The 27128-nt window shown below is 37.5% G+C and overlaps 1 protein-coding gene across 4 annotated transcripts in view; it reads left to right on the top strand.

Moving 5' to 3' along the window:
• GALC (galactosylceramidase) overlaps nt 1-24100 on the top strand; it is a 62041-nt gene extending 37941 nt beyond the window's left edge. For 3 of the 4 annotated variants that reach the window (XR_005018757.1, XR_005018759.1, XR_005018758.1), the window contains 8 exons: nt 4635-4724; nt 5444-5530; nt 7592-7742; nt 8748-8928; nt 12873-13036; nt 14447-14523; nt 20142-20525; nt 22743-24100. Coding sequence is in view for 1 of the 4 variants with exons in the window: in XM_036843476.1 (XP_036699371.1) it covers nt 4635-4724; nt 5444-5530; nt 7592-7742; nt 8748-8928; nt 12873-13036; nt 14447-14523; nt 20142-20288 (897 nt within the window). In the remaining 3 variants the exon portion in view is untranslated. Of the gene's footprint in view, nt 1-4634; nt 4725-5443; nt 5531-7591; nt 7743-8747; nt 8929-12872; nt 13037-14446; nt 14524-20141; nt 20804-22742 lie in introns of those variants that run through there. The other variant, XM_036843476.1, reaches the window with a different exon arrangement.
• Nucleotides 24101-27128: the final 3028 nt, after the last annotated feature.

The raw sequence follows: 27128 nt of genomic DNA, 5'->3' as shown, positions 1-27128 counted from the left end.
AGAGCAAACCTTCTCTTCCTTTCAGATCCCTCCCAGGGGTGGAGGACCCAACCTTATGCCTTTTTTTCCATTCTACCCAGTTACGTGGAAATCCTTCTTGCAGCTTTGGTTGTATAGAAGTTCTTCTGCCAGTTCCTAGTTAGTTTTCTTTGAGAATTGTTCCACAGGTAGATGTACTTTTGACACGTTTGTGGGGGGAGGTGAGCTCCGCATCCTCCTACTCCACCATCTTGATCCAACCTCCTCTGTTTGTTTCTTTGAATCTAAGTTGTCTTTCTTTTTGACAGCATATAGTTGGATCTTGCTTTTTGAAAAATTTAGTCTGACCTTTTGATTCAATTGCTTAGTCCATTTACATTTAATGTTAATATTGATATAGTTGGATTTACATCTTTCAGCTTACTTTTTAGTTGCTATACATCTCGTTATTTTGGTTCATCTATTCTTCTGTTACTGTTTTCTTTTGCAATAAGTCAATATTTTGTGATGTAATATTTAAATTATTTTATTTTATTTTTTTACTATATTTTAGTGAGTTATTTTCTTAAGTGGTTGTTCTAGGATTTAGTGTAGAAATCTTGACTTATTAGAGTCTACTTCAGATTTATATTAACTGCATTCCAGTGAGATATTCATTTTTTGAAAGGTAGTTTTGCTTAATATAAAATTCTAGGCTGACAGTTTTTCCTTGAATGTGCTGTCTTCCATTGTTTCTGGTGATAAACCAACTATCAATCTTACTGAGGTTCCCTTGTAAATGATCTTGTTCCTTTCAAGATTTTCTTCTTTTCTTTGACTTTCAGCATTTTTACTGGGTGTCTGTATGTGCATCTCTTTTTATTTATTCCTCTTGGAGTTTGTTGAGCCTCTTGGATCTGTAGATTAATGTTTTTCATCAAATTTGGAAAGTTTTCAGCTACTTTTCTTTGAATATTTTTTCTGCTCCTTTCTCTCTCCACTGTTTTCTACTGTCCCATTGTATATATTTTGGTGTATTTAATGGTATCCCACATTTCTCTGAGGTTCTGTTCATTATTCTTTATCTTTTGTGTTTTTTTTCCCCTCAGTTCCTCAGGTTGCACAATTTCTATCACTTGTTTTCAAATCCTCTAATTCATCTGCTATTTCAAATCTGCTGTTGACCCCTCTAGTGAATTTTTCATTTCAGTTATTATATTTTTCAATTTCAGAATTTCCATTTGGTTCTTTAAAAATTTTTTTGTCACGTAATTGATATTGTCTACTTGATGAGACATTGTGATTATATCTTCCTTTACTTCTCTAAGCCTTGTTTCCTTTAGTTCTTTAAATGTATTTATATTGGTTACTTTGAAGTCTTCAACTGTTAAATCCAGCATCTGGTTGCTCTCATAGGTGGTTTCTGTTGCCTAGTTTTTGTGTATGGGTCACACTTTTCTGTTGCTTTGAATGTCTCCTAATTTTATGTTGAAAGGCAGACCTTTTATATAATATATTGTGGTAACTCTGGGTACTGATTCCCTCCTTTCCTGGGGTTTGTTGTTTGCTTGCTTGTTTGCTTAGTGATTAGCTGGAGTAATTTAGTGAAGTTTATTCCACTAAATAAATAATTTAAGAGCACCCTTACTCTTGAACTTCCCCATGCTCTGCATTAAGTACAATCAATTTCTTTGGGGAGAGTTTCTGAACTCTTTGTTTTATGACCTGTCTCTCTCCCTGGACAAAATCTCTGAGCTGAAGCTTGGAGTTGGGGATGGGGACAAGGGTGCGTTTCTCTCTTAGTGACACCTCTGAGTTAGGAGTATGGTGCTGGGTGGGGGTTTGGAACCCCCATATTCTCAGTGTGCCTTGTTTAAGGTGAGTCTGTGAATGGAACCTGGGCAGAGGAAGGGAACCCTCAGCCTCTTGGCCACACTCATGGCTACTTGTCCTCAGCATCAGGTAGCTGAGGGGAAGGGGGGAGAGAAATGCTGATACTCTGCTTCTCTCACGAAGATATTGTTGTCTTCACCTGGGAGCTGGGAGTGAGGGAGCCCCGTGTTCTTGGCTGTACCTACTTGGCATGGAGTTTCTGTCACTCTAGGCTGAGAGGGACAGGGAGGGAGTGGATCATGGTTTAAATGCCATGAGTTTTAGTAGATTTTATTGAATAAATGTTTCTATATTTGTTGCATGGCCTTAGGACCATTTCCAGAGACTTTATTGTAATTATTATTTAAATAATTTTCACCAGGTTCACTGGGAGCAGGTTCATGGAGCTCCTCCCATTGCCATTCTGGAAGCAGATCTCTTCTTTATTCATTATTCATTCAGTTCTTTGAACATATTTAAATACCTGATTTAATGTCTTTGTCTAGGAAGTCTAATATCTAATAAGCAATGACTGGGGTTTCTCAGACATAGTTTCTGTCAACTGCTTTTATGCCTGTGTATGGGCCATTCTTTCCTGGTTCTCTGCAAATCTCATAATGATTTGTTGAAAATTAGACACATTACATAAAATAACATGGAGACTCTGGAGATCAGATTCTTCCTCCTATCTAGCATTTGTGGTTGTTGCTCTTTGTCGTGGTTGTTGCTGTTTATTTGTTTTGTGACTTTCCTGAACAAATTCTGTAGTTTGTAAGCTTTATCATTTGTGGCCACTGAAGCCTCTGCTCAATTATCTTAGTGGTCAGATCATGATTGTACAGATTTCCTTATGTTTGGAACTAGCAAGTGTTCCAGCCTTTGCTGATGGGCTCTGTGTGCATAGTTGGGGCATACCTCAATACTCAAGCAGGCGGTTTACAACTCTGCCTTAGCTCTTACTTCCTGTTTGAGCAAAGCTCCCAGGTCGACTTGAATTTCCCAGTAAAGCCATCTGGGACCACAATTTTCTCTGTGGGAAACTTTTTAACTACAGTTGCAACTTCCTTTACAGATATTGGGCTATTCAGTTTGTCCATGTCTTCTTCAGTGAGCACTGGGTTTTTGTGTCTTCAAAGAAATTTGTCTGTTTAAGTTGTTAAATTTCTGGGCACAAAGTTATTGATATTATTCCCCACTATTCTTTTAATATCTATATACTCTGTATTGATGTCACCTTTCTTAATGTTCATAATTGCAATTTGTGTTTTCTTTTTATCCTGATTTCCTAATTAGTCTGGCTAGAAGTTTATTCAATTCTATTAATCTTCTCAAAGAGTCAGCTTTTGTTTCTCAATTATTCTCTCTTGTTTTTCTGTTTTTTGTTTGATTTATCCTTTCATCTCTATTATTTTCTTTCCTCTGCTTACTTTGTTTTTTTAAAAATTTAATTAAATTTTTTTATTAAAATGTAGTCAATTTACAATATTATATTAGCTTCAGATGCACAGCATAGTGATTCAGTATTTTTATAGATTATTCTCCCTTTAAAATTATTAAAAAATAATGTCTATATTTTCCTGTGCTGTACAGTATATCCTTGCTGCTTATCTATTTTATACATAGTAGTTCGTATCTCTTAATCCCATACATACCCCATGCTTACTTTGGTTTTAATTTGCTCTTCTTTTCCTAGTATCTTAAGCCAAAGTCTCAAATCCTTTCTTCATTTCTAATCTAGGTGTTCAGTGCTATACATTTTTTTCTAACTACTCTTTTAGTGGCATCCCACAAATCCTGATGTGTTGTGTTTTGCTTTTCATACAGCTCAAAATTCTTTCCAATTTCACCTTTTATTTTAATTTTTTTCTTTGAGACATGAATTATTTAGAAATTTGTTATTTAGTTTTTAAATATTTTGGAATTTTTCCAGAGATTTTTGTTACTCATTTCTGATTTAGTTTTACTGTGGTCAGAGAACAGACTTTCTGTGACTTGAATCTTTTTGAATTTATGGAGACTTCTTTTATGGCTAAGATTATGGTGTACTTCGGTAAATGTTCCCTGTGCACTTGAAAGGAATATGCATTCTGCAATTGCTGGATGAAGTGATCTATAGATGTCAGTCCAGGCAAGTTACTTCGTAGTGTTGTTCAAATCACCTGTGTCTTTGTTGATCTTCTGTCTAGTGGTATATCAGTTATTGAGGAAAGGTATTGAAATCTCTAACTATAATTGTAATTTAAAATTTTCCCACAAAGCCTGTCCCAGAACCTTATATTGTAAGTCCTCTGTGATTGTTGAATCCCCTAAAGTAGGGATGATGTCTCAGACTTCTTTTGATCCCAGCCCATTGTAGTGATTATTTTGAAAAAAATGATGCTGGCAGTGAGATTTGTTATATGTATTTAGCTGACCTCAGTTGTGTATTTGAAGGTTATATATAGGTGAGATGCCTTTTCAGTGAAAATGTCCCAAGATTTACTTCTTTTTTGGAAGTACAGTACTTCTTTTTTGGAAAACAGAAATAAAAATTAATCTGTGTGCCATCAAATGACTGGAATTCAAAGTTTGATTCAGTCAAAATGCCATTGAGTTTTACTTTGACTAGGCATACACAATATGCATTCAATAAAGGTTTTTAAGAAAAAAGTCTTTAAAAGTTTGAAATAAACTGTTATTTGTCACCTATTATGTGTCATTTCTGCTAATCTATAGGCATTAAATGTTTGTTTGTTTTTTTCCCCCCAAAATGGCTTGTATATCATTCGGATAACTTACATGATTCTTTTTTTTTTTCTACTCAGAGTCATAAGCATTCCATGTGTATACGGCCACTTCTTCCCTATTTCAATGTTTCACAACAATTTGCTACCTTCATTCTTAAGGGTTCTTTTGTAAGTAAATAAGTGGAACTTTTATTTTGATTTTGATTTGAGAATTTATATATTTTATCATGGGCTAGCAGTTCTTAAGTGAAGTCTTACATTACAGGTGATTAAGAATTTGCGTATGAATGGGTAAATGCCTTGGTGTCTTATGTCTCCTGACTAGTTTGAGTCAAACATACAGAAGCCACTAGGAGGTAATGCTCTTTGTGGTTTTGAAGAATCCTAACAAAGGTCACTTGCAAGAAAGTTGTTCTTTTTGGTAGAGCATAATTTGTGTAGTTGAGGGAACTTTCAAACATTGATCTTTACAGTACTCTGTACAAAAAAAAGAGTCAAGATTCTTGTTATTTCTACCTATTGTTAGATTTGAATACAGAAATACAGTGCTCTTTCTACTAATCGTGTAAGAATTGTTTTTTCATGCCAGAAAATTCTTAAAAAGCTTTTTACATAGGTATAATAATGAGTATTTTTGAAGCAAAGACACTAAAATCTTTTTGAACATTTGCCAAAAATCTGCAGTGTTTTTAGGAAATAAAGTATTTGCTTGAATAATGTCTTCCTACTTTCAAAATGTTTACTATTTAAGATTTGAGGTGGATCTTTCGGTAAATAGAAATAGAATGCACGTTGTCATTGGTTCATTCTTGCTGGTACAAATTTTAGAAATCCTCAGAGGAGATGATGAATCACTGAACTATGCTTTCTTTGTGTTTTCTCCTTAGAGTGAAATACCAGAGCTGCAGGTGTGGTATACCAAACTTGGAAAACCATCAGAGAGATTTCTTTTCAAACAACTGGATTCTCTATGGGTAGTTTTAAATAAATTCCTATAGTGTGAGCATTGCAACAGTAAAGGGAACAGAAATTTGATTAATGAATTAATTTTTAATTTCATAACTGATTTTATGGCTGAAGCATAATAGAGGTAAAGTTTGCCCCCCATTTTTTAAAATAGAAGTCCTCTTCAAGGCAGTATGGTTTAGTAGATGTGTTTGTTCTTGGTATTTAGTTTGTCTTGGTGAATGGTACCAACCATCACTCGGTTGCTCAAGTCAGAAATTTGAGTCTCGTTTGAGACTGTCATTCCCACTCACTCTTTGTATACCATCAGTGATCAAGTATAGACAATATCACCCACATATTTCTCCTGCCCATTCCTTATTTTCCATTCCCACGGCTACTGCTTGTTTCAGTTCCTCATTATGTCTCTCGGATTTCGGAAACCATCTCTTGTTTTTTCAGTCTCCCCGCCACCCATCACACTGCTACCAGAATGATGCGTCTAAATGCAGATCTGATTTTTGTCAGTCCCTGCTCAAATGCCTTAGTGATTTTTCCTATAAGTTCACATTCCTTAGTGTGGCGTGTGACCCACGTTATCACCTCAGTAGGTAAAAGACTGCTTTCCTTTCTAGATGCATGTCCTACTAAACTGACCTTTCCTCACAGACTAAACATCTTGCATTTTTCAGAGCATGGCATGCCAAGTTAATTACTTCTGTGACTTTGCACATGATTTTTCTTCGTCCTAGAATGCCTTCTGTTCATATCTTTGTCATCCTTCAAGACTCTGCCCAAGTGTTGCTTCCTCTGAAGCCTTCCCCACCAGCCTTAGGTCATAGCCACCTAGGGATATGTACTTACCTAGGAAACACTTTCCCCACTACACTGGATGCCTTGAGGATTGGGTCCCAGCCTTATATACCTTTTTTTCCCGGTGCCTAGTGTAGAGCTTAGCAAATGGTGGTTTCTCATGAGTCAATGTTTCAAAGAATGAATTGGCCCATGCAAGCACATCACTTCACCTAACTGACACAAATCTGCTACTTTTTATGGTAATTATTAAAGTTCTGTGACTCAACTAGTCAGTATCAATAATTGAATGCCCATTGTATATTAAATTTGAAAAAAGGAATAGTCTCTAATTTTTGCACAACACATTGCTAGAAATAGCATAATAAAACTGATTTTCCCCATAGGAAAAATAATATCATTTGGAGTTCTTCCTAAGCCAGAATATGGTATTAGATATTTCATAGATCTGACCAACAATTTATTAAAGCAAAGGTATGATATACACTTCTAATATAAAGTAGAAATAAAGAGCTACTCAGATTTCGTAAAGTGGACATAATGTTTAGTGCCTGTGTCAATTATGCAAAGGACTTCAGTGTCTTCAGAAGCCTGCTTTTACCATAGGACACCTATGATGTAGGGAAGGTTTCTCGTAGGTCACTCACTGAGCTTAGAACTTTATAAACATTTTCTCATTTAATCCTCACAATAACCTTATGAACTATGTTTTCTTCCCCTCATTTTATAGATGAAGAGATTATGGCTTTATATGCCAAGGTCATAAATGTGACATAAATATAATTTGTTAATTGAAATACGTATTGAACATGTAATGAGTAGGACTTTTTTTATATAGTAAACGTTTTCTGTGTTTAACAGCTGAGTCAACAATAAGATTTTATGGATTTTTGTACCTTAGCAAAGTCCTAAAAAATAAATAAGCACATCTCTTAGTTACATGTATTGAATTATACACAGGCTTTAAGGATAGTACAGTCTAATGGAAAAGACAGAGTAATGGAAATGGATTTGGGGATCATCTAGTCCTTCTTCCTTCTGTGAAAAGAAATTCTTCTCATATCCTTTCTAGAATGTTTAATTGTATAAAGTCTTACAAATAACTTAAGAAAAAAGATTCCAAAGGCCTTGATATTGAGTGTGTCCTTCACAAGTAGTTAGGAAATTCTAAAAGAAATGAGTTTGGCCTGTCTTAAGCTTATTTTTTAAAAAGCTGTTTGACCCGAATGGGATGAGCCAAAGCCCTTGGCATGAACGCAGCATCGCTTCTTTCTCAGCTCCTAGACAGCGGCGGCCGCTTCACGCTGGACCTGCAGGAGGACGGGCTGCTCACGCTCACCACGCTCAGCACCGGCAGCAAAGGCAGTCACCCGCTGCCTCCGAGGTCCCAGCCCTTTCCCCGCGTCTATAAGGATGACTTCAATGTCGGTACGTTTTTGTGCTAAAACTTAACTTGGTTTCCACTTTCAGCAGTAGTGGGCAGATTTCTCCCTGTCAAACCGGTGCCTGATGGAGTGGTTGTGAGAACTACATTAATTTAGCTCTAAATCTCTGCGTGGTAAACGGGAACTAATTTTTGTGTTACTTCAAGATAACTCGCAACTTGAGGGTCCTGTAATTTTCAGTGCCAGAAAAAATGTAGAGGTTATCGTTGGAATGAAAGTTATACAGGCCTTACTCAACTTACGGTGGGGTTAGGTCCTGATAAACCCATCGTAAGTTGAAAATATCATAAGTCAAAAATAGCAAACCTCAGAACTCGGTCTAGCCTACCTTACCTGTGCTCAGAACACTTACGTGAGCCTACAGTTGGGCAAAATCATCTAACACGAAGCCTGATAAGGTGTGGCATATGTCATGTTGTTTATTGAAGACTGTACTGAAAGTGAAAAGCAAAGTGTCTGTCTGGGTACAGAATGGTTCTGAGTGTATCTGTTGTGCGCCCTCGTGATTGCATGGCTGACGGGGGTGTGGCTCACTGCAGCTCGCTGCCACTCCCCGGCGTCACAGGAGGGCATCCTGATCAAAGTTCAGAAGTTGAGGTACAGTTTCTACTGAATGCAAACTGCTTTCGTACCTTTGAGAAGCTGAAAACTTGTCAGGGCCATTAAGCAACTTGCCTGGGGAACCCACTGAGCTAGAATCCGAACCCAGGTCTACTTATTCCAGAACTCATGATCTTTCCTCTTAAGCAGTTGCATGGATTAAGTATGTAAAGTCTGTAGGTCAAACTGATCCCACTGATGTTTAATAAAGATGAAATAAAAGTCAATAGCTCTTTAGTAACCTAAACCCTAAGCTTTGACTGTTTATAAGTATCATTTACTTATTTAAAACTTTTCAAAAGTATATCAAAATGTACCAGAAAATATCAGAGAGGAGAGATTCTGTAAGATTTGATACTAAACAAAGAATTTATTGTGTTCTGAACAGATTACCCATTTTTTAGTGAAGCTCCGAATTTTGCTGATCAGACTGGTGTATTTGAATACTTTATGAATATTGAAGACCCTGGAGAGCATCGCTTCACGCTGCGCCAGGTTCTCAATCAAAGGCCCATTACTTGGGCTGCTGATGCATTCAACACCATCAGTATTATAGGAGATTACAAATGGTATGTAAAATTGACATCCTTATGTAGGTCTGGCTGAAGTAACCTTGTAAGGTTGTCAGGTACATTCTGAAGCCAGGACTTTTCAACAGTTCTCCTGTCCAAGAACCTAATAGGTGTGTTATAATTGTTGAATATCGCGGTGGCCATAAACCAGCCAATTGTTTTGTTGCCTAAGTGTCCTTCCCTCAGATTTGCCCAATTTAATAGTAATTGTTGCAGGATCAGATTGATTTTGATATAAAAATTGAGGACTTTTGGACCCAGTTATAATTTAAAATTTATTTATAAGCAGAGTTTGTGATTTGCATGTTGTTTTTAAGTTTTTGTTTTTGCCGGAGAGTTGATTTGTTGAAATGGTGTTGCCACCTGCTGGATTCATACTTGAATTACATTGTTTTAGCTTTTGTGGAAAATCTGTTTACCAGGTGACAGTAGATGGCAACAGTAAAAAGCAAATCAGCTTTTAGTTGGCTAGAGAATTCCACTCTTTTATTTAGGCATTTGATAAAGAGAGAAGATGTATTTATTCTTCACTCAAAATATAATGGCCAAAGCAAAACTGAGAAGTCAGTTATGGAATTCCAATGTACTGACTAATTATAACTGTTTTAGGTGTTTCTTTTCTATTTTTTCTTTTAACTAGTATAATGCTACTGTGAAACATAAAACACAAGCATTTCAGGCTTAGTGATAGTAACTATTAATGTCAGGTCACCAAATAGCCATATCTGTAGCTTGGAAACTGGACAGGGAAGGGAAGATAATTTGGAAAAGAGCTTTAAATTGTTTACCTGTAGAATGCTGCAGAAAGTCTCTATCCTTTCTGTATTGCCTTACTCCCTGTTATAAATCCCAATTCTAGTCCCAAGCTCAGATAGTAAGTCTTAAGAAACTCCTATCCAGAGTTTCTAGAACCCTTACAGCTCCTTGGAGAGTTATTGGGGGTAGAGTAAAGAATTCTTGCTTAATTTAGAATAACTTCAATGGCTTATCTTTTTTACAACAGAAATACTGTTTATCCCAACATCTCGGTACCAGACACTTTATCTGGACATTCTGGTCATGTCAGCGGGGTTTGTGATTTCCTCATTTGTTACTAATGGTCTTACAGTAAGACAGGTGGCTGCGTTTAAATGTCTAAGGGAGGGACCCTGTTATTTTGATCACCGGTCTGGAAGCCAGCCACCATAGAAAACCTTTAAGTTTCTGTGACAGCCCATATCCCGCACGCTCATGAACACTACATAGGGCTCTTTCTAAACCCCAAATCTATTGTTTCTGGCTGGGACTCCAGAAAAACTGAGAGACTCTTTCATTGTAGTAGTAGAGAGATGATGTAGAGCACCATCTACAGATTAGACAAAACTCTTCATAACTTTGAAGGTTTTGCAGTATTTAAATAGCAATACTCAATCTTTACTATTGCAGTGCGTAAGGAGGTGGAGAAGAGGAGGATGGGGGAAAGTGGGGAGAGAAGGAAAGAGTGACATATTCTGAAAGAAGAAGAACCACGAAATGGCAATTATGCATGTCAAGAAAGGACTGTTTTCGTCTTTCTTAAGCCCTACTTTCATCACGTTCTTTCTCTGCTCAAGAATATGCAGTGACTCTTTCCTGCTACCGAACCAGATCTGCACTTCTATGCCTGACTTCCAAGATCCTTTAAAATTTAGTCTCACCCTATTTATTTTGTGTTATTTCCCATTATCCTATCCTGGATTCAAGGGAGCCAGATCTGTTTAGAGGTGTACACACATCCCATGTTCATTCCTGTTCTCTGGCTGTGATGCCCATTTATTGCAGGGAAAGGAGGGAATGAAAACTGGGTAACACTAAACACTGGTATGAGCTTCCCGTAGCTACCTTTTGGCAAAGGTAGCATCCTCTTTACCTTATAGACTGGGAAACAGAGACTTCGGCGTAAGATTTGTTCAAGATCCCATACTGTTAAATTCCAGAACCAGGGCAAGAGACCAGGTCTGTTTGGTGCTGTAGCCCACGCTCTTGGACTATACCTCACAGCCTTGTTTTCATCATTGTCTTCTTCCTGAGAGTAGGAAAGGGAAAGTCAGTAAGTTAGTGGAGTTTATCCATAGTGCGATTCTAGTAAATCGGCTCTATGTGAGCACGGTGCCATCAGTTCTTAGAACTATGTTTACGACAGACCTTCTCTCATATTTAGATTTAGTTAAGTATCAGCACAGTAGTTTGACTATAAATGGTAGACTTTACCAAAGCTGTTAAAGACTTCCATCTTGTTAGTAAGCTTTGGTTGGGATCTGAGGACAATCACAAAATTATCTTTCGCTGCACAGACCTGAATTCTGCATCCTTTTGATCAAATTTGCTTCATTATGTTGGCTGGTTTTTGTTCTCTCAGCACTTCCAAGAGATTATGGCTGTGGAAGACTAAACCAAACTTTTATTCTATTTTATTCATTATCTGTAAAATTGCCTGAAAGTTGTGATGCAAGAATCACTTATTCTGGACTGTGATGTGAAAAAGGAAAGCATTTGATCTTCTCTCACTCTGACTCTAAATAGAATAAGTTTTTGGTGCTGACAGGATCTGTAGCACTTTCAGACTTCTGATGAGCCAGCAGGGAGGTGGGGGATGTAAGGAACAAGGCTGATCCTTGGTGGTTTCGTGCTGGTGATAATCTACCGAGAGAAAAACTCCCTCTGCTGTGGCAGGACATACAAGAGAGACTGGGCTTTAGTTACTTAGCATTTGATTTTCCCGTGAAGTAGCCCAGCTTTGATTAAATGATTAAATGTAGATTTTCCTGATTGTTGTGTACCTGCTGTAGGTGCTTCTTTTTTATGTTTTCCTTTACAAAGTAAAATTTCACTGTGCAAAATTCACTGACAGGAAACTCTGAGAAATGTAAAAGTCACATAATTCTGGATCCAGTTTTTCCCCATTTCCAAAATATATTTCTTGGCATTCTTAGTTTTATTTTAGATAAATTGCTTGCTTTATTACTTGACTGTGTGCAAGCTTTCTAATTCTCTTCCATTTGCACATAGAATTTGAGTGGGAGGGGAATTATTTTCAGAGGTCGTATTGGATTGGGGTGGTTGTATCATTGCAGAAGGAATCCAGTAGCATTTGTAAAAGGAAGCCCAGAGGAGATCTCATTGTTAAAGCTCTGGTAGTTCCTGGTTGGCTGAACCTTTCTCGTCCTTTGACCTCCTGTCAGTGATACCAAATCCGGGGTTTTACTTCCTCTGCACAGACCTAGGTACTCTGTAGGGGAGAACGGTCCCCCGAGTGAGATTCCTGGGCCAGAAGCATCAGCATCGCCTGGCAGTTTGTTAGACTTGCACATCGAGGGGCCCACCCTAGACCTACTGAATCGGACCCTGAGGGGTGGGGCCCCACACTGAACTGAATAAGCCCTCCAGGGTGATTGCAATACTGCTCAAGCCTGAAAAGCCCTACTGTAGAGTCAACATAGAGTTGGCTGTGTCTTGTTAGGGTTAAATGTAAAAATTAGCCTCAAAGCAGCTTTTGTTCTCCCAGAGGCTCCTCATAGTCTCCACTGCTTCTCTTTGCTGATGGAAATGTCATAAACCTTTTTGTTCAGAATTATGTGGAAACTTATCTTTTACGTATTCCTAGAAAAAATGGCTTCTTCTTATATTCTTAGAATGAGAAATTATTTTATTAAGAAAGATAGGAAATATATTCTTAAGAAGCTTAAAAACAGTAAATACTATTTTCCAAGAGTAAGTCATTAAAAGAGACAATGAAATGACTTGACTTCAGTCATGTAAAACTTAAAAAAAGCCATCATCAATGAAGCCCATCCCTGTATAAGTGTGGACTTAGCAAATCACATACCTTGATTAGAAGTTTGGAAGCATGTGACTGTGAAATGAACCATTTGTGCTACATTTGAAATGACATAATTAAAAGCACTAACACTTTGATTCTGCAGGTCCAATTTGACTGTAAAGTGTGATGTGTACATAGAGACCCCTGAGAAGGGAGGTGTGTTCATTGCTGGAAGAGTGAATAAAGGTGGTATTTTGATTAGAAGTGCCAGGGGAGTTTTCTTCTGGATATTTGCAAATGGAATCTACAGAGTTACGGGTGATCTAGGTAAGTGGCTTCTTCTATAGCACATGGTTACTATGTGATACGTTGCTATATCTGTTTGTTACTTATGGGAGTAATGAAGGAGCTTTATACCTCATCGTGTTCGAACATCTAACTGAGAAGAGATTCAACATGTGTAAGCAAACGCCAAACGATTCAAAATTATAGTGTTAATTAGTACAGACAGAGGCAGCTCAGTGAAAGAGAAAATTGTGCAAAGCTTTTCGGGTATTGTAGAGTTGAGCTAGGCTATCAGAGTAGGATTACCAGAGATTGGGGTGTGGTGGTAGTAGTAGGGAGAGAATACTCAGGAAACACTAAATAAAAGCAGGACTATAAGAATGTTGCTGGTGTGCTTATGGAAATACAAAAGGAAGGATTGATTTGCTTAAGATGGAGAATTCCTATTTCCTAATTTAGTCAATAACTTGAAAACAGCTGGACTTTTCTCATTCATCTTAACAGTCCTTGTCTTATGTAGAATAGTATTTTATCCAGAATAGGTGCTTAGAATCCATTCAAGTTGAATTCCATCCACTTCAGTTTGGTTTGGGTACACACCGCTCTGTTGAAACTAGACCTTATTGGTGGTGACTCTTCTTGATTCATAGTCTCTTGACTTTTGTCCTGCATTAATACAAAATCTTCTCTCCTATAGTTTGTTCCCCTTTGCCTCTTCCTAAGGTGAAAAGGGGTCCAATAATAAAATAAAAATTAAAGAGGGAGTGGGTAATGAGGACATTAGAATAGGAATTGCATAATCATAGCATGACTGATCTGGAAGGTACCTTGCATTTTCCAATCCAAAAGAGAGTGCCAGAGAGGTTAATTGCTTTACCCAAGGTCCCAAAATGAGGTAGTGGCAGAATTGGAACTAGGGATTTAAATCTCTGACTTCAGTCCCCACTGCTCTGTGTCTTAAACTGCCCATTGGACAGCTCATCCTGGCTTTCTCTCAGGCATTCAAATGTAATACATTCAAAAATTAGCTTATTATTTTCTCTCTAATTCTCAGCGAATGCTATTACCATGTAGCCAGGTACACTAACTGGAAATCTTATGGTAGGTTTTGACTCTTCCTCCTTATCCTCCATATTCAATCCAACCAGGTGTACATGCAGACCTGAACTATACACGCTAATGCGTCATTGCACGATGCTTGGTTTGTAAGTTTATTTTGCTCGTTCTCTTGTGAGCTCACGTATGGCTCAGAGTAGGATCTCTCTGCATGCTGGATGGATGCCTGAATGAAGGGTGTTTTGTTTTAAGTCAATTGTAGGTATGGAAATGTCGATCTTTATCAAGGCTGACTTTACTACATACAAATGCACCTAAGAACCCCCACTGAGTTTCGGGATTCTGTGATTTAGATTTTAAAAATACATCAACTGGGATAATCTCTTTGTGTTACAGCTGGATGGATCATATATACTTCAGGACATGCTGACGTTACAGCAAAAAAATGGTATACACTCACTTTAACTATTAATGTAAGTATTGCTGATCAGAATCAGCCTGAGGTAAAAATATTCTTTTCTTGTGCTTTTCTAACGTTTTCGGTTATCAAAGGGGGAAAGTAAGATAAATAGTGGAAAATAGGCAGAGAGTCTGCCGTGATACCAGCAAACCACCAGTCCCTGGGATGATAGCGTGTGTCTGGGTAAACCCACCCGAGAAGCAGCTGACTTTATCACCCCCAGTGTTTGTTTTTTTTTGTTTTTGTTTTTGTTTTTGTTTTTTAAACTCAGGAGTAATTGGCAGAGTCAATAATTGAACTATTTTTTTTTCAAGTTTTCTTAAACCAAGACTATTATTGGAGCTAATAGGTATAAGCAAAGTCACATACATTTATTTTTTGATGGTTAAGAATGATTTGGTTTTCAGCTATAAGCACACTTTTTTAGAAGTTAGTTTCCATGACTCTTTGTCAGAGATGATACCAGATTGACTGTAGTATCATGGAAATCTAAAAATATTTGTCAAAATTATTGGTTGATCATGAGTTATTGATTGACATGCTTCCAAGGGATGCTGTGTAGAGAAATTCTTCTGTATAATATACTGCTCTCTGCCAAGACAGTCCTGTCATAATTTTGTTTAGGTTACAATAGAGATAAAAAATGGAATTCAAATAACTTTTTGAACTTGTTCTCTTCTCTTACTCAACCACCAAAAGTGACAGTACTAATTTTTCTGGCGGTAACAATATGTACTGAAAATCCAGTTTGGGTGTAACACGGTTTATATAACTATAACCACACTTGATGGGCATAACCTTGTTCCTAGTTCTTCCCTTTTGCGGTGAACTGAGGCAGTAAGGGCTGGCTTACCTGCAGATAGAGGGGAGGCATCTTTTATGTGCCTCTTGGGGGTACACATGTGCTGTTATTTGTTTAGGCAGATATTAGGTCTTGGAATTGGATTTTAAATTTTAACAGATCCTGCCCCTATTGCTAGCCAAACTATATCAATTTTTATAGCAGTTATAATAATATTTGATATTACTGATTTTAAAGATTTTTTTCAAATTAATAGACATGATTTTTATTTCCTTGATAATTAGGGAGGTTAAACATCTTACTATGTTTATTGGCTATTTGTGTTTTTTCTTCTCTGAAGTTACCCATTCACACTCTTTCCTCATTTTCCTATTGTGTTGTCTTTTTCTGATGGATTTGTATAAATTCATTATATATTCTGGGTAGTAACTCGTTGTCTGTTATATATGTCACAAATATTTGCTTCTATTCTGTCACATGTATTTCAATTTGCTTATGGTATGTTTCGTGAATAGAAGTTTTAAATTTTGCTACTGTCATATATTTCACTTCTTTTCATTGCTTTTATGTTTTATTTAAGAAGGCCTTCCCCTTTCTCAAGGTCAGGAACATTTTTTCCCCAAAACCAAACAAAGTTTAGGATTTTTTTTAATGTTTAAGTCTTTAATCCATCTGGAATGTATTTGTGGATCATAAGAAGAGCCCAACATAATTTTTTAAAAACAAGTGGATAGCCATCATATTTATTACATAGACTGTCCTTTTGCCCATGATTTAAAAGCCATGTTTTCGACATAACAAATCATCATGTGTACATAGGCTTATTTCTGAGCCTTTTTTCTGTTTAATTGCTTTGTTTGTTATTATCCAACATCACACCTTAAATTGTGTTTACTTTCTAAAATCTTTGATTACATGGTTTACTCCCTTACTTCCTTCAGAGTTCCTTCCTGACCACCTTATATAAGATAGCACCCCGTCTCACTCTCTGCCCCTCTTCCCTTCCTTAATTTTTCTCTGAAGCTCTTGTTAACCTCCTGACATCTTACATGTTCTGTTGATCGCTGTGTGTTTGTCCTGCTCCGTTCACTAAAACCAGGCTCCTTTAATGACAGGCGTCTGTTTTATTCACTGCTGGCTCTCTGGCACCTAGAAAAGTGCCTGGTGCACACACAGCCAGAGCAAGAGCCCTTGTAGAATGAATGAGTGGATATCTGGTGAGGCAAGTTCCTCATTATTTCTTTTTAAAAATTACCTTTGCTATTTCAATAGCATATTTACTCTTCTATTTGAATTTTTAAAACATCTTTTCAATTCCATGAAAAATGCTGCTAGCATTACACTGAATTTATACATCAATTTGGGCAAAAATAATATGTTCTTTTAGAATAATGTGTTTCCAGGGACTTCCCTGGCGGTCCAGTGGTTAAGACTTCGCCTTCCAATGTTGGGGCTATGGGTTCGATCCCTGTTTGGGGAGCTGGGATCCCACATGCCTTGTGGCCAAAAGGCCAAAACATAAGATAGAAGCAATATTGTAACAAATTCAGTAAAGACTTTTTTTCTAAAAAAAAAGAATAGTGTGTTTCCCCATTCAAGAACATGGTAGCAAGAACATGCTGCATCTTACCATTTATTAAGATCTCCCACTATGTCCTTCAGTTTTATTTTTGTAGTTCTTCCACCTTACTTGTTAGGCTTATTTTTAGTAATTTTATGAATTTTTTAAAATTTTGAATAGGATTTAAAAAGGTAAATTTCCTTAATTTTATTAGATATTTTGCATACATGTTTTAAAAAAAAAGGGCTTATCGAAAACACCTGCCTCCTTCCTCACGGCTGTTTCTGCCGCCTCACCCCATTCTGTGTTCTGCTCCTCTGACACAGCCACTTTAAACTATTTCAGCTGTTTTCTTCTGGTATGTCTTTTATATAAAGTGATTTACTACTTTCAGAAATTAGCTCCGCTCTTGCTACTGGGATGGACGGGGATATTGGTGACTTACACCTGCTCCACCCCCTACCCCATTATTTCTTGTTCCACCAACTCTGGGCATTCTGTTTCTCCCTTGCGTCTCAACTCTGTGCACATAATCCAGAGCGGTCTCTGAGGCACCCATCATCACATCAACCTGTTTTAATTCTTCACATGCCACTTATCGCTTAGCTCTTAGGTATTGTGTGTGTTTGTGTGTCTCCTTCTACTAGAATGTAAGCTGTATAAGAGCAGGGACCTTGTTTTTCTTGTTCATCCTAAATTCCCAGGGATTTAAGCAACATTTGGCATATAAATATTTGTTGCATAAATGAAAAACAAAACAACATCTTTTATGATGTTCATTTTCCAAATTACTGCTAATATGAGGATTTTATGATTTTGAAATTGGCCATTTTTGAATTCTTCTCAGCACACATCAGATGCTTTATCTTAGTGCTGTTGCGTGGGGGTTAGAACGATAAACTTTGAAGTCTATTAATAGTCACTTGCAGATATTTTATGTTGCTCCGCTTCTGTTTTACCGTCATAATCTCATGAAGACACACCCTTATGCAGATTGAATGGTATCATACATAAATATATATACATGAAAGTTTGGTACAGTACCCAATATGTGGTGAGCACTTTAATGAGTCAAGTTAATATTCTTAGGAGTAGGTAGGTGTGTTAGGAACCAGACAGGTCAGCATTCATATTTCCTTACTGATATATGCTGAGACTTCCAGCAAGTTATTTCACGTTTTTGAGCCTCTGTTTCCTTATCTGTAAAATGGAGGTAAGCTCTGTAGGTTGTTCTAGAGTTAGATGTTTTTTATTCTTCATTCGACACATTTTTATTAATAGCATCTGTTACATGCACTCTTCTAAGTACTGGGGATACAGCAGTGAACAAGACAGACAAGGTTCCAGCTCTCTCAGAGCCTGTATTCTTCTAGGACAGGGATTATTAAACTTTTTTTTTTCTTTAAAGAGCCAAAGAGTCAATATTTTAGGCCTTGTGAGCCCTATGGTCTACGTTGCAGTTGTTCAGCTCTGCTTTTGTAGTGAGAAAGGAGCCGTAGACTGTAGGTAGATGAATGGGGGTGGCTGTGTTCCAATAATATTTAATTTATAAAAATAGGTGGCTGGCCTGTGGGCCATGGTTGGCTCACTCCTGCTCTAAATAAACAAATAAACAAAATTATGAAGGAAAAATGAGATAATGAGATAAAGTAGCTTCCCTGCCAGATTCTCTAGATAGAGAGGTCAGGGAAGGCCTCTTGAAGTGGGTGATGTTTGAGCCGAGAGCTGAGTGGTGGGAAGAGCGGTCTGCGCGCAGGGCACTGCTGTGACTGGCCTTGTGTGACGAGCTGCCAGAGGCTAGGCTGGCTGACACCTGGGGGGTGAGGGGCAGGGGGAGGATGGGCTTTAGTGCTTAATATAATTTGTGTACATAAGCTCCTTGGCTCAGTGTTAATATTCACTATCCCCTAAGTGGCAGAAGATGTTCAATAAACACTTCTGGAGCTGAAGGTAGCTGTGCAGGTGTGTAGTAACAGAAATGTATGTGGCTCTGAATGTGGAGTTGGGCAACTCAAATTCAAGTCCTAGCGTTGCTGGTAAATCTGTGACTTTGATTTTTAGTCTCATTAAGTCACCGTGTCTCCATCCATAAAATAAAAGAAGTAAATGAAGGCCCCTTCCATTATAATTTTATGACTTAAGAGCAGATTTTATTTTGATTCTTGGCCTAGTGCTTTGGATCTTTCGCTCTTCACCCTTTGAAATTAGCTAGTTTTAAATGTAGCTGGAATGAGTGTGCTGTGGATATATGCTCATAAGCATGCTATAATAATGATAGTAAGAGCTGTGTGCCAGGTTAGCTGAGTAGGAATGGCAGCTGTCTGAGGAGGACATTATTTTTATCTTTCTCTGTCAGTGACTAGTAAGTTGTTCCTGTGGATATTTCTCTTCTTCTATCCACTCAACCCCCCGCCTCTCCCCAGTCATCAGTTTAACTGATGGTTACTGTTTTTCTAACTTAAGGGTAGGCTCTTGATACAACTTTGAAGTGGTATTCTGTACATGAGGATAAAACAATAAAACAAAGGTTAATTACTCCTCTCCCAGCTGGGCTGAGGCTCCTTAATGAAGACCTTAAATAAACATTTTGAGGGACTTCCCTGGTGGCGCAGTGGTTAAGACTCTGCGCTCCCAGCGCAGGGGGCCTGGCTTCGATCCCTGCTCAGGGAACTAGATCCCACATGCATGCCGCAACTAAGAGTTCGCATGCCACAGCTAAGGAGCTGGCGAGCTGCAGCAGGCAAGCGGAAACTAACACCTGGTGCAACCAAATGAATGAATGAATGAATGAATGAATAAATAAAAAAGAAAAGCCTTTAAAATAAATAAATAAATAAAACACTTTGACCCCAGCAGTCCTGTCTGAAGAGCTGGTGGCTGTAAGCTGTCAATACAATGCATGTACATGCTACTACGTGTAAATGACAAATGTTTTTTTATTTTAGTGAGCTTTTATCTAAAATTTTATCATAATGTTATGAAAAGTGTTACATTTCTGCAGGTTTTACAGCATTTTGGTGGAGTACAAGGAAATATTGAGGTATTCTTGTACCTTGGAAACTGTTTATATAAATAGTTAAGAATCTCCTTTGAGAAAATTTTTTCTGTATTTCAAACTTTTGCTCAAACTTGTGGAATCATTTTGCTGTGGTAAATCTTAAGTGAGAAGGATATTTGTTGCACTAAGTAGGTGGGCCATCCATTAAGAAACAGACTTCAGAGGATCAGTTTCACATGTTTTTAAGGGATGTGTTTCTCCCCACTCCAGGGTGGTTTCTCTTCTGGCACGCTGAATGGCAAGCCTCTCTGGAAGAACGTCTCTGTGAACTTCCCGAAGAATGGCTGGGCTGCGATTGGAACTCACTCCTTTGAATTTGCACAGTTTGATAACTTTCGTGTGGAAGCCATACACTAATACAGAGTGCCATAGAACACTCTCTGGATTTTCTTTCTTTTTGGTTTTGGTTCAGAGCCATTTCTGGTTTTGATGGATCAATATAGGAGCCTTTTGGAAGCTACAAATAATGAAGAGTAAATGAGGAGAAAAATATATTTTTGCTTGATCATCTTGAAGATTTTTTTTTTTAGAATTCCAAGGGGAAACAGATGAATCTTTAATATGACCTGATACGTCCCGTAGATAGGACACTAGGTACGTTGGTCCCATCCTGCAGAGTGGTTTGGGTGTTCAGACCTCGAAGGCTTGTGTTAATGCTGAGGTAGCTCTCGTCATCTTATTTGCACATGATCATGCAGATGGCAAGGACTTGATCATCACTGTGATGTATCTATTCATGCTGACTGTGTATCTAGTGAGCTGGTGTCCTCGTCGTGGGTAATGCTGCTGTAACAGGAAGCTGAAGAACACTGGAAATACTGCTTTTTTTGTTGTTGTTGTTGTTCGTATTACCTTTATTTTTATTTAAAATAATTTTTTTTAACATCTTTATTGGAGTATAATTGCTTTATAATGGTGTGTTAGTTTCTGCTTTATAACAAAGTGAATCAGCTATACATATACATATATCCCCATATCTCTTCCCTCTTGCATCTCCCTCCTTCCCACCCTCCCTATCCCACCCCTCTAGGTGGTCACAAAGCACTGAGCTGATCTCCCTGTGCTATGCGGCTGCTTCCCACTAGCTATCTGTTTTACATTTGGTAGTATATATATGTCCATGCCACTCTCTCACTTTGTCCCAGCTTACTCTTTCCCCTCCCCGTATCCTCAAGTCCATTCTCTAGTAGGTCTGCATCTTTATTCCCGTCTTGCCCCTAGGTTCTTCATGACCATTTTTTTTCTTTTTTTTAGATTCCGTATATATGTGTTAGCTTACAGTATTTGTTTTTCTCTTTCTGACTTACTTCACTCTGTATGACGGACTCTAGGTCCATCCACCTCACTACAAATAACTCAATTTCGTTCCTTTTTATGGCTGAGTAATATTCCATTGTATATATCTGCCACATCTTCTTTATCCATTCATCTGTCGATGGACATTTAGGTGGCTTCCACGTCCTGGCTATTGTAAATAGAGCTGCAATGAACATTGTGGTACATGACTCTTTTTGAATTATGGTTTTCTTGGGGTATATGCCCAGTAGTGGGATTGCTGGGTGGTATGGTAGTTCTATTTTTAGTTTTTTAAGGAACCTCCATACTGTTCTCTGTAGTGGCTGCACCAATTTACATTCCCACCAAGAGTGCAAGAGGGTTCCCTTTTCTCCACACCCTCTCCAGCATTTATTATTTGTAGATTTTTTGATGATGGCCATTCTGACCAGTGTGAGATGATATCTCAATGTAGTTTTGATTTGCATTTCTCTAATGATTAATGATGTTGAGCATTCTTTCATGTGTTTGTTGGCAATCTGTATATGTTCTTTGGAGAAATGTCTATTTAGGTCTTCTGCCCATTTTTGGATTGAGTTGTTTGTTTTTTTGATGTTGAGCTGCATGAGCTGCTTGTAAATTTTGGAGATTAATCCTTTGTCAGTTGCTTCATTTGCAAATATTTTCTCCCATTCTGAGGGTTGTCTTTTCATCTTGTTTCTGGTTTCCTTTGCTGTGCAGAAGCTTTTAAGTTTCATTAGGTCCCATTTGTTTATTTTTGTTTTTATTTCCATTTCTCTAGGAGGTGGGTCAAAAAGGATCTTGCTGTGATGTATGTCATAGAGTGTTCTGCCTATGTTTTCCTCTAAGAGTTTGATAGTGTCTGGCCTTACATTTAGGCCTTTAATCCATTTTGAGTTTATTTTTGTGTATGGTGTTAGGGAGTGTTCTAATTTCATTCATTTACATGTAGCTGTCCAGTTTTCCCAGCACCACTTATGAAGAGGCTGTCTTTTCTCCATTGTATATTCTTGCCTCCTTTATCAAAGATAAGGTGACCATATGTGCATGGGTTTATCTCTGGGCTTTCTATCCTGTTCCATTGATCTATATTTCTGTTTTTGTGCCAGTACCATACTGTCTTGATTACTGTTGCTTTGTAGTATAGTCGGAAGTTGGGGAGCCTGATTCTTCCATCTCCGTTTTTCTTTCTCAAGACTGCTTTGGCTATTCGCAGTCTTTATGTTTCCATACAAATTGTGAAATTTGGAAATTCTGCTTTTTGAAAACCACTTCAACATGTTATGCTTACACTCTAAAAAGTATTTTTTCTTTTCCTTTTTAAGATGATGCTTTTGAATTATGGATATAAGGAGTGGGATGATTTGAAAAATGCCCCATTAATAAACTACCTCTAAAGCTATTTCTACAGTAATAAATATTAGCAGATTAATTGGGTTATCTGCATTTTTTAATTCTCTTGGGTCCGACTTTTAGTCTCGTGACCCTTATAACTCTCTGTGATCATTTTCCCAGGTGACTGGAAGGAGGAAGAAAACCCTATGTAGCCAGTGCTGTGAGTGGGTCCAAAGGTAAAATTGTAGCAGTTTTCTTGTGTTTCATTTCATTGTGCCTTTCATGGTGTGTCTTCTCTTGTGGCACTGGTGACAAACTGAAATAACTAATGAACACTTTTATCTCCTCATGCCTGGAATAAAAGGAACACCTATCTAGTTCATAGAATTGGATCATCCTCTAATATTTTGTGTGGTTAGAAGCATTTCTTTTGTTAAAGTACAAATATATTTAAGTATAGGTGAGCATATTTCTCATGCAGTATAATTTATATCTAATCATTAGTGTACCTCCTAGAAGCAAATCAATTATTCATGTGGATAAAGTAAATTCTGGAATTTTTTATAATGAAAGTTTAAAACTATTGAACTAATTCTACAATTTTGGAATTTGTAGTGATTTAATGTAGACTAAACTGACATGAAGTTTTGTATTACTATTGGAGACAAGAAGCTAAATATTAGAGTAAATCAGATTACAGAGAAAATTTTAAAATTAAAACCAAGTCTAAGTGATTTCCAGTTTAGGTCCCTACATATTTTTTAAAATTAACTTTATTGAGGTATAGCTTACATACAATAAAATGTTCCCATTTTAAGTTTACAGTTCAATGAGTCTTGATAAATGGATATAACCAAGATATTGAACATTTCCATCACTCCAGAAAGTTCTCTTGTATACCTGTGCAGTCATTTCCCCTCATCCCCACCCCAATCCCAGGCAACCATCAATCTGATTTCTATTACTGTTGATAAGTTTTCTTTGTTCCAAAACATTATAAAAGTGGCATCATACACTTTGTACCCTTTTATGAATGGTTTCTTTTACTCAGCAGAAAGTGTTTGAGATTTGTTTATGTGCTGTGTATATCAAAGGTTTGCTCCTAATTTCAAAGAGTATTCCATTGAAGGGGTATACCACAGTTTGTCCCCCCAATTTTTGGTATTACAAATAAAGCTGTTGTGAACATTTGTGTACAAGTCTTTGTGTGGACATATGTTTTCACTTTTTCTGGGTAAATACCAAGGAGTGAAATTGCTTGATCTTTTTGGAAAGTGTATGTTTAACTTTATAAGAAACTATCAAACTGTTTTCCAAAATAATTGTATGATTTTACACTCCCATTAGAAATGTTTGAGAGTTTCCGTTGCTCTGCATTCTTGACAGTGCTTCCTATTGTTATTCTTTTTAATTTTAACCCTTTCTTGTGAGCTTGTAGTAGGTGCATTAGCTGCTGGGCATCTTTTCAAGGACTTATTTCTCATTCATATATTTTTTTTGTGAAATGATTGTTCCAATCTTTTCCTTTTTTTTTTGTTCAAATCTTTTGCTCATTTAAAAAATGTGGTTCTCTGTCTTATTACTGAGTTGTAAGAGCTCTTTATACATTCCAGGTGCAATATTTCTTTTAAATCAGATATGTATTTTGTCAGTTTTCTCCAAGTCTATATCTTTTGAAGAGTACAAAATTTTAATTTGGAAGTCCAATTTATCATGTTTTCCTTTCATGGTAGGTGTTTTTTTGGTGTCCTAAGAAATCTTTGTATGCCCCAAGTTCACAAGGATTTTCTCTTTTGTCTTCGAGAAGTGTAATATATTTAGCTTTTACATTCAGGTCTGTGATCCACTTTGCATTATTTTTGTACATGATGAGAGGTGAGGATTGAGGTTCAGCTTTTTCCTATATGGATATTCAGTTTTTCCAGCATCATTTGTTGAAAAGACCTTTCTTGGTCAAAAATCAATTGACCATATATGTGTACAACCAATAATAAACTCTCTATTCTGTTCTACTGATCTGTGTGTCTATCCTTAGGCAAATACCACATTGTCTTCACTACTGTAGCTTTATAGTACATTTTGAACTCAGTTTAAATCCCCCAACTTTGTTCTTCAGAATTGTTTTGGATAATTTAGGTCCTTTACACTTCCATAAATTTTAGACTCATTTCTGCAAAGGCCTTTTTGGAATTTTGATTGGGATCACACTGAAAGTACAGATGGGGAGAATGGATATCTTAATAATATTGACCCTTCAATCCGTGAGCATGTTCCATCTCCATGTTTTTAGGCTTTCTATAATATCTCTCAGCAATTTCTGTAGTTTTCAGTGTACAGGTCTTACACATATTTTATTAGATTTATCCTTAAATCTTTTATTTTTTGATGCTATTGTAAATGGTGTTTTCTCATTTTATTTTTCAGTTCTTTGTTTTGCATACATTGAAATACAGTTGATTTTCTTTTGTCAACCTGCAGTCCTACTGCATTTCTAAATTCACTTATTTTAGTAGCATTAAAAAAAAATAAAATCCTTAGAATTTTCTACATGTACAATAATATCATCTGTGAATACAGATAGTTTTACTTCTTCCTTTCTGAAACATATAGGTGTCGTTTCGGGGGGCTCTGAGGAGCCCAGTCCTTTATGTCTCAGTGCAGAAAGAATTCAGTGAGAGGCAAAGTGATAGATAAGAAGTGGTTTATTAGAACAGGACGCTTTTGAGGCTTACAAGTGGGTGGGCAAGAGGGTGCTGTGCCCGAGAACTTGGTGGGCTACAGCTTTATAATCAAAGGAAAATTGGGGAGGGGAAAAGACCACTTTCTTCATTCTTGAGTAGACATCATGCTTTCATCATCAGCTTCTCCTCCAGGTTGGGCAGGGGAGTTTTTTGGCCTTACATGGTCAAGCCAGGACTGTAAAAATTATTTCAGGTCTCTGTACAATGAGCACCTTTCCATAAATTGTTGTTTTTTATGTGTGCAGAGAGCATGTCCTAGGGATCATTAACTTACTGAGCTCACTGGGCAAGATGTGAGTCTCATGCCACCATTGTTTTATTGTTTTGGGCCATGTCTTGTGCTTTTGTTGCATGGTTTTGCTGCTAGGCAGGCCTGCTTGGTTTTGTGGTTAAGTAAACCTGCTTTCTTGAGTGATCATTAACTTACAGGGGCCTCCCATACTTTTTTTTTTTTTTTTTACTTACAATACCCTAATGGGATTAACTATTTAATTACCTAGTTTGTCCCTTTACTCTGTCCCTATCATTTCCAGTATGTCTGCTTTATTTCTGATGTTCTTGTCTTATTGCACTGGTTAGGACTTCCAGTACAAGGCAGGGAAGAAGTGGTTAAGACCAGATGTCCTCACCTTATTCCTGATCTTAGGGGAAAAGTGTCTTTTGTCATTGAGTGTGATGTTAGCTGTAGAGTTTCTTTTTTGTAGATTCCCTTTATCTAAGGAAAGTTACCTTCTATTTACAGTGTGCTGAGAATTTTATTATGAATAGAGATTTAATTTATTAAATGCTTTTCCTATACCTAATAACATAGTTATATGATTTTTCTCCTTTATTTTATTAAGGTGGTATATCACATATTTGATATTTACATATTAAAACAACTTTGCATTCCTGAGATATAGCATGACCAACTGGGGTTTATTACCCTGTTTATATAGTAGTGAATTTGATTTCTGGGTATTTGGTTAAGGGTTTTTGTGTCTATGTTTAGGTGGAATATTGGTCTAGTTTTTTTTTTTTTCGTATAATGTCTTTGTTTGGTTTTGGTAACAGGATGGTGCTTTATAAAATCAGTTGGGAAGTGTTCCCTCCTCTTCTTTATTTTTTGAAAGAGTTTGTGAGTTTCTTAAATCTTAGATGGAATTCATCAGTTGTATCGGTCAGGGTCCAGTCACGAGGCAGAAGCTACACTAGGAAAAACTTAACGTAAAGAGTTACTAACTAGTAACAAGATTAACTACTAAGGGGTAAAGAGACCCCAAAAGAATACAGAAATGGCAGACGTAGAGACCAGCCACTTCCTTGACTGGGGCAAAGTGCTCAAGGAAGGAGCACATTTGGAAGAGGGCTTCCTTGCAAGGCTGGGATTCAGATCTCATTGGAGGCGGTACGGCTGTGGCACTGTGGATGGCATAGGAGTTTGCTGGGATGGTGAGCACCGGGTCTGGCAAGCAGGAAACTGCCTTCTGGGCTGTATTTGAGACTCATTGGGAAACTGCCTCCCGGGATGCTGCTGAAACTCTCTAGAAAGTTACCTTTTGTGGTGCTGGTGAAACTTTCTGGGAAAACTCTTGGAGTGTTGGTGAAAATCACTGGAGGGTAAGTACTGGCTGTCCCAGCCCTCACTGGAAGGGGTGCATCACAGGGTGTCCCCAGGACTGCTATTAGCCCCACACCACAGGAGCAGGAAGAAGAAAGCACATGGTCTCAAGGATGAAAGCTCCTTTCCTCTGAATGTCCCTGCATTACCCTCCTTGCTCTCTGGCAAAAGAGAAGTGTTTACAGGCCCCAGCTCCAGTATCACAAAGCAGGTCAAAGAAGAGGA

This window comes from Balaenoptera musculus, chromosome 2 (genome assembly GCF_009873245.2).
Source record: "Balaenoptera musculus isolate JJ_BM4_2016_0621 chromosome 2, mBalMus1.pri.v3, whole genome shotgun sequence".
NCBI lineage: Eukaryota > Metazoa > Chordata > Mammalia > Artiodactyla > Balaenopteridae > Balaenoptera > Balaenoptera musculus.
Note: the sequence above shows the minus strand (reverse complement) of the source record. Positions and strands in the feature narration are given on the sequence as shown.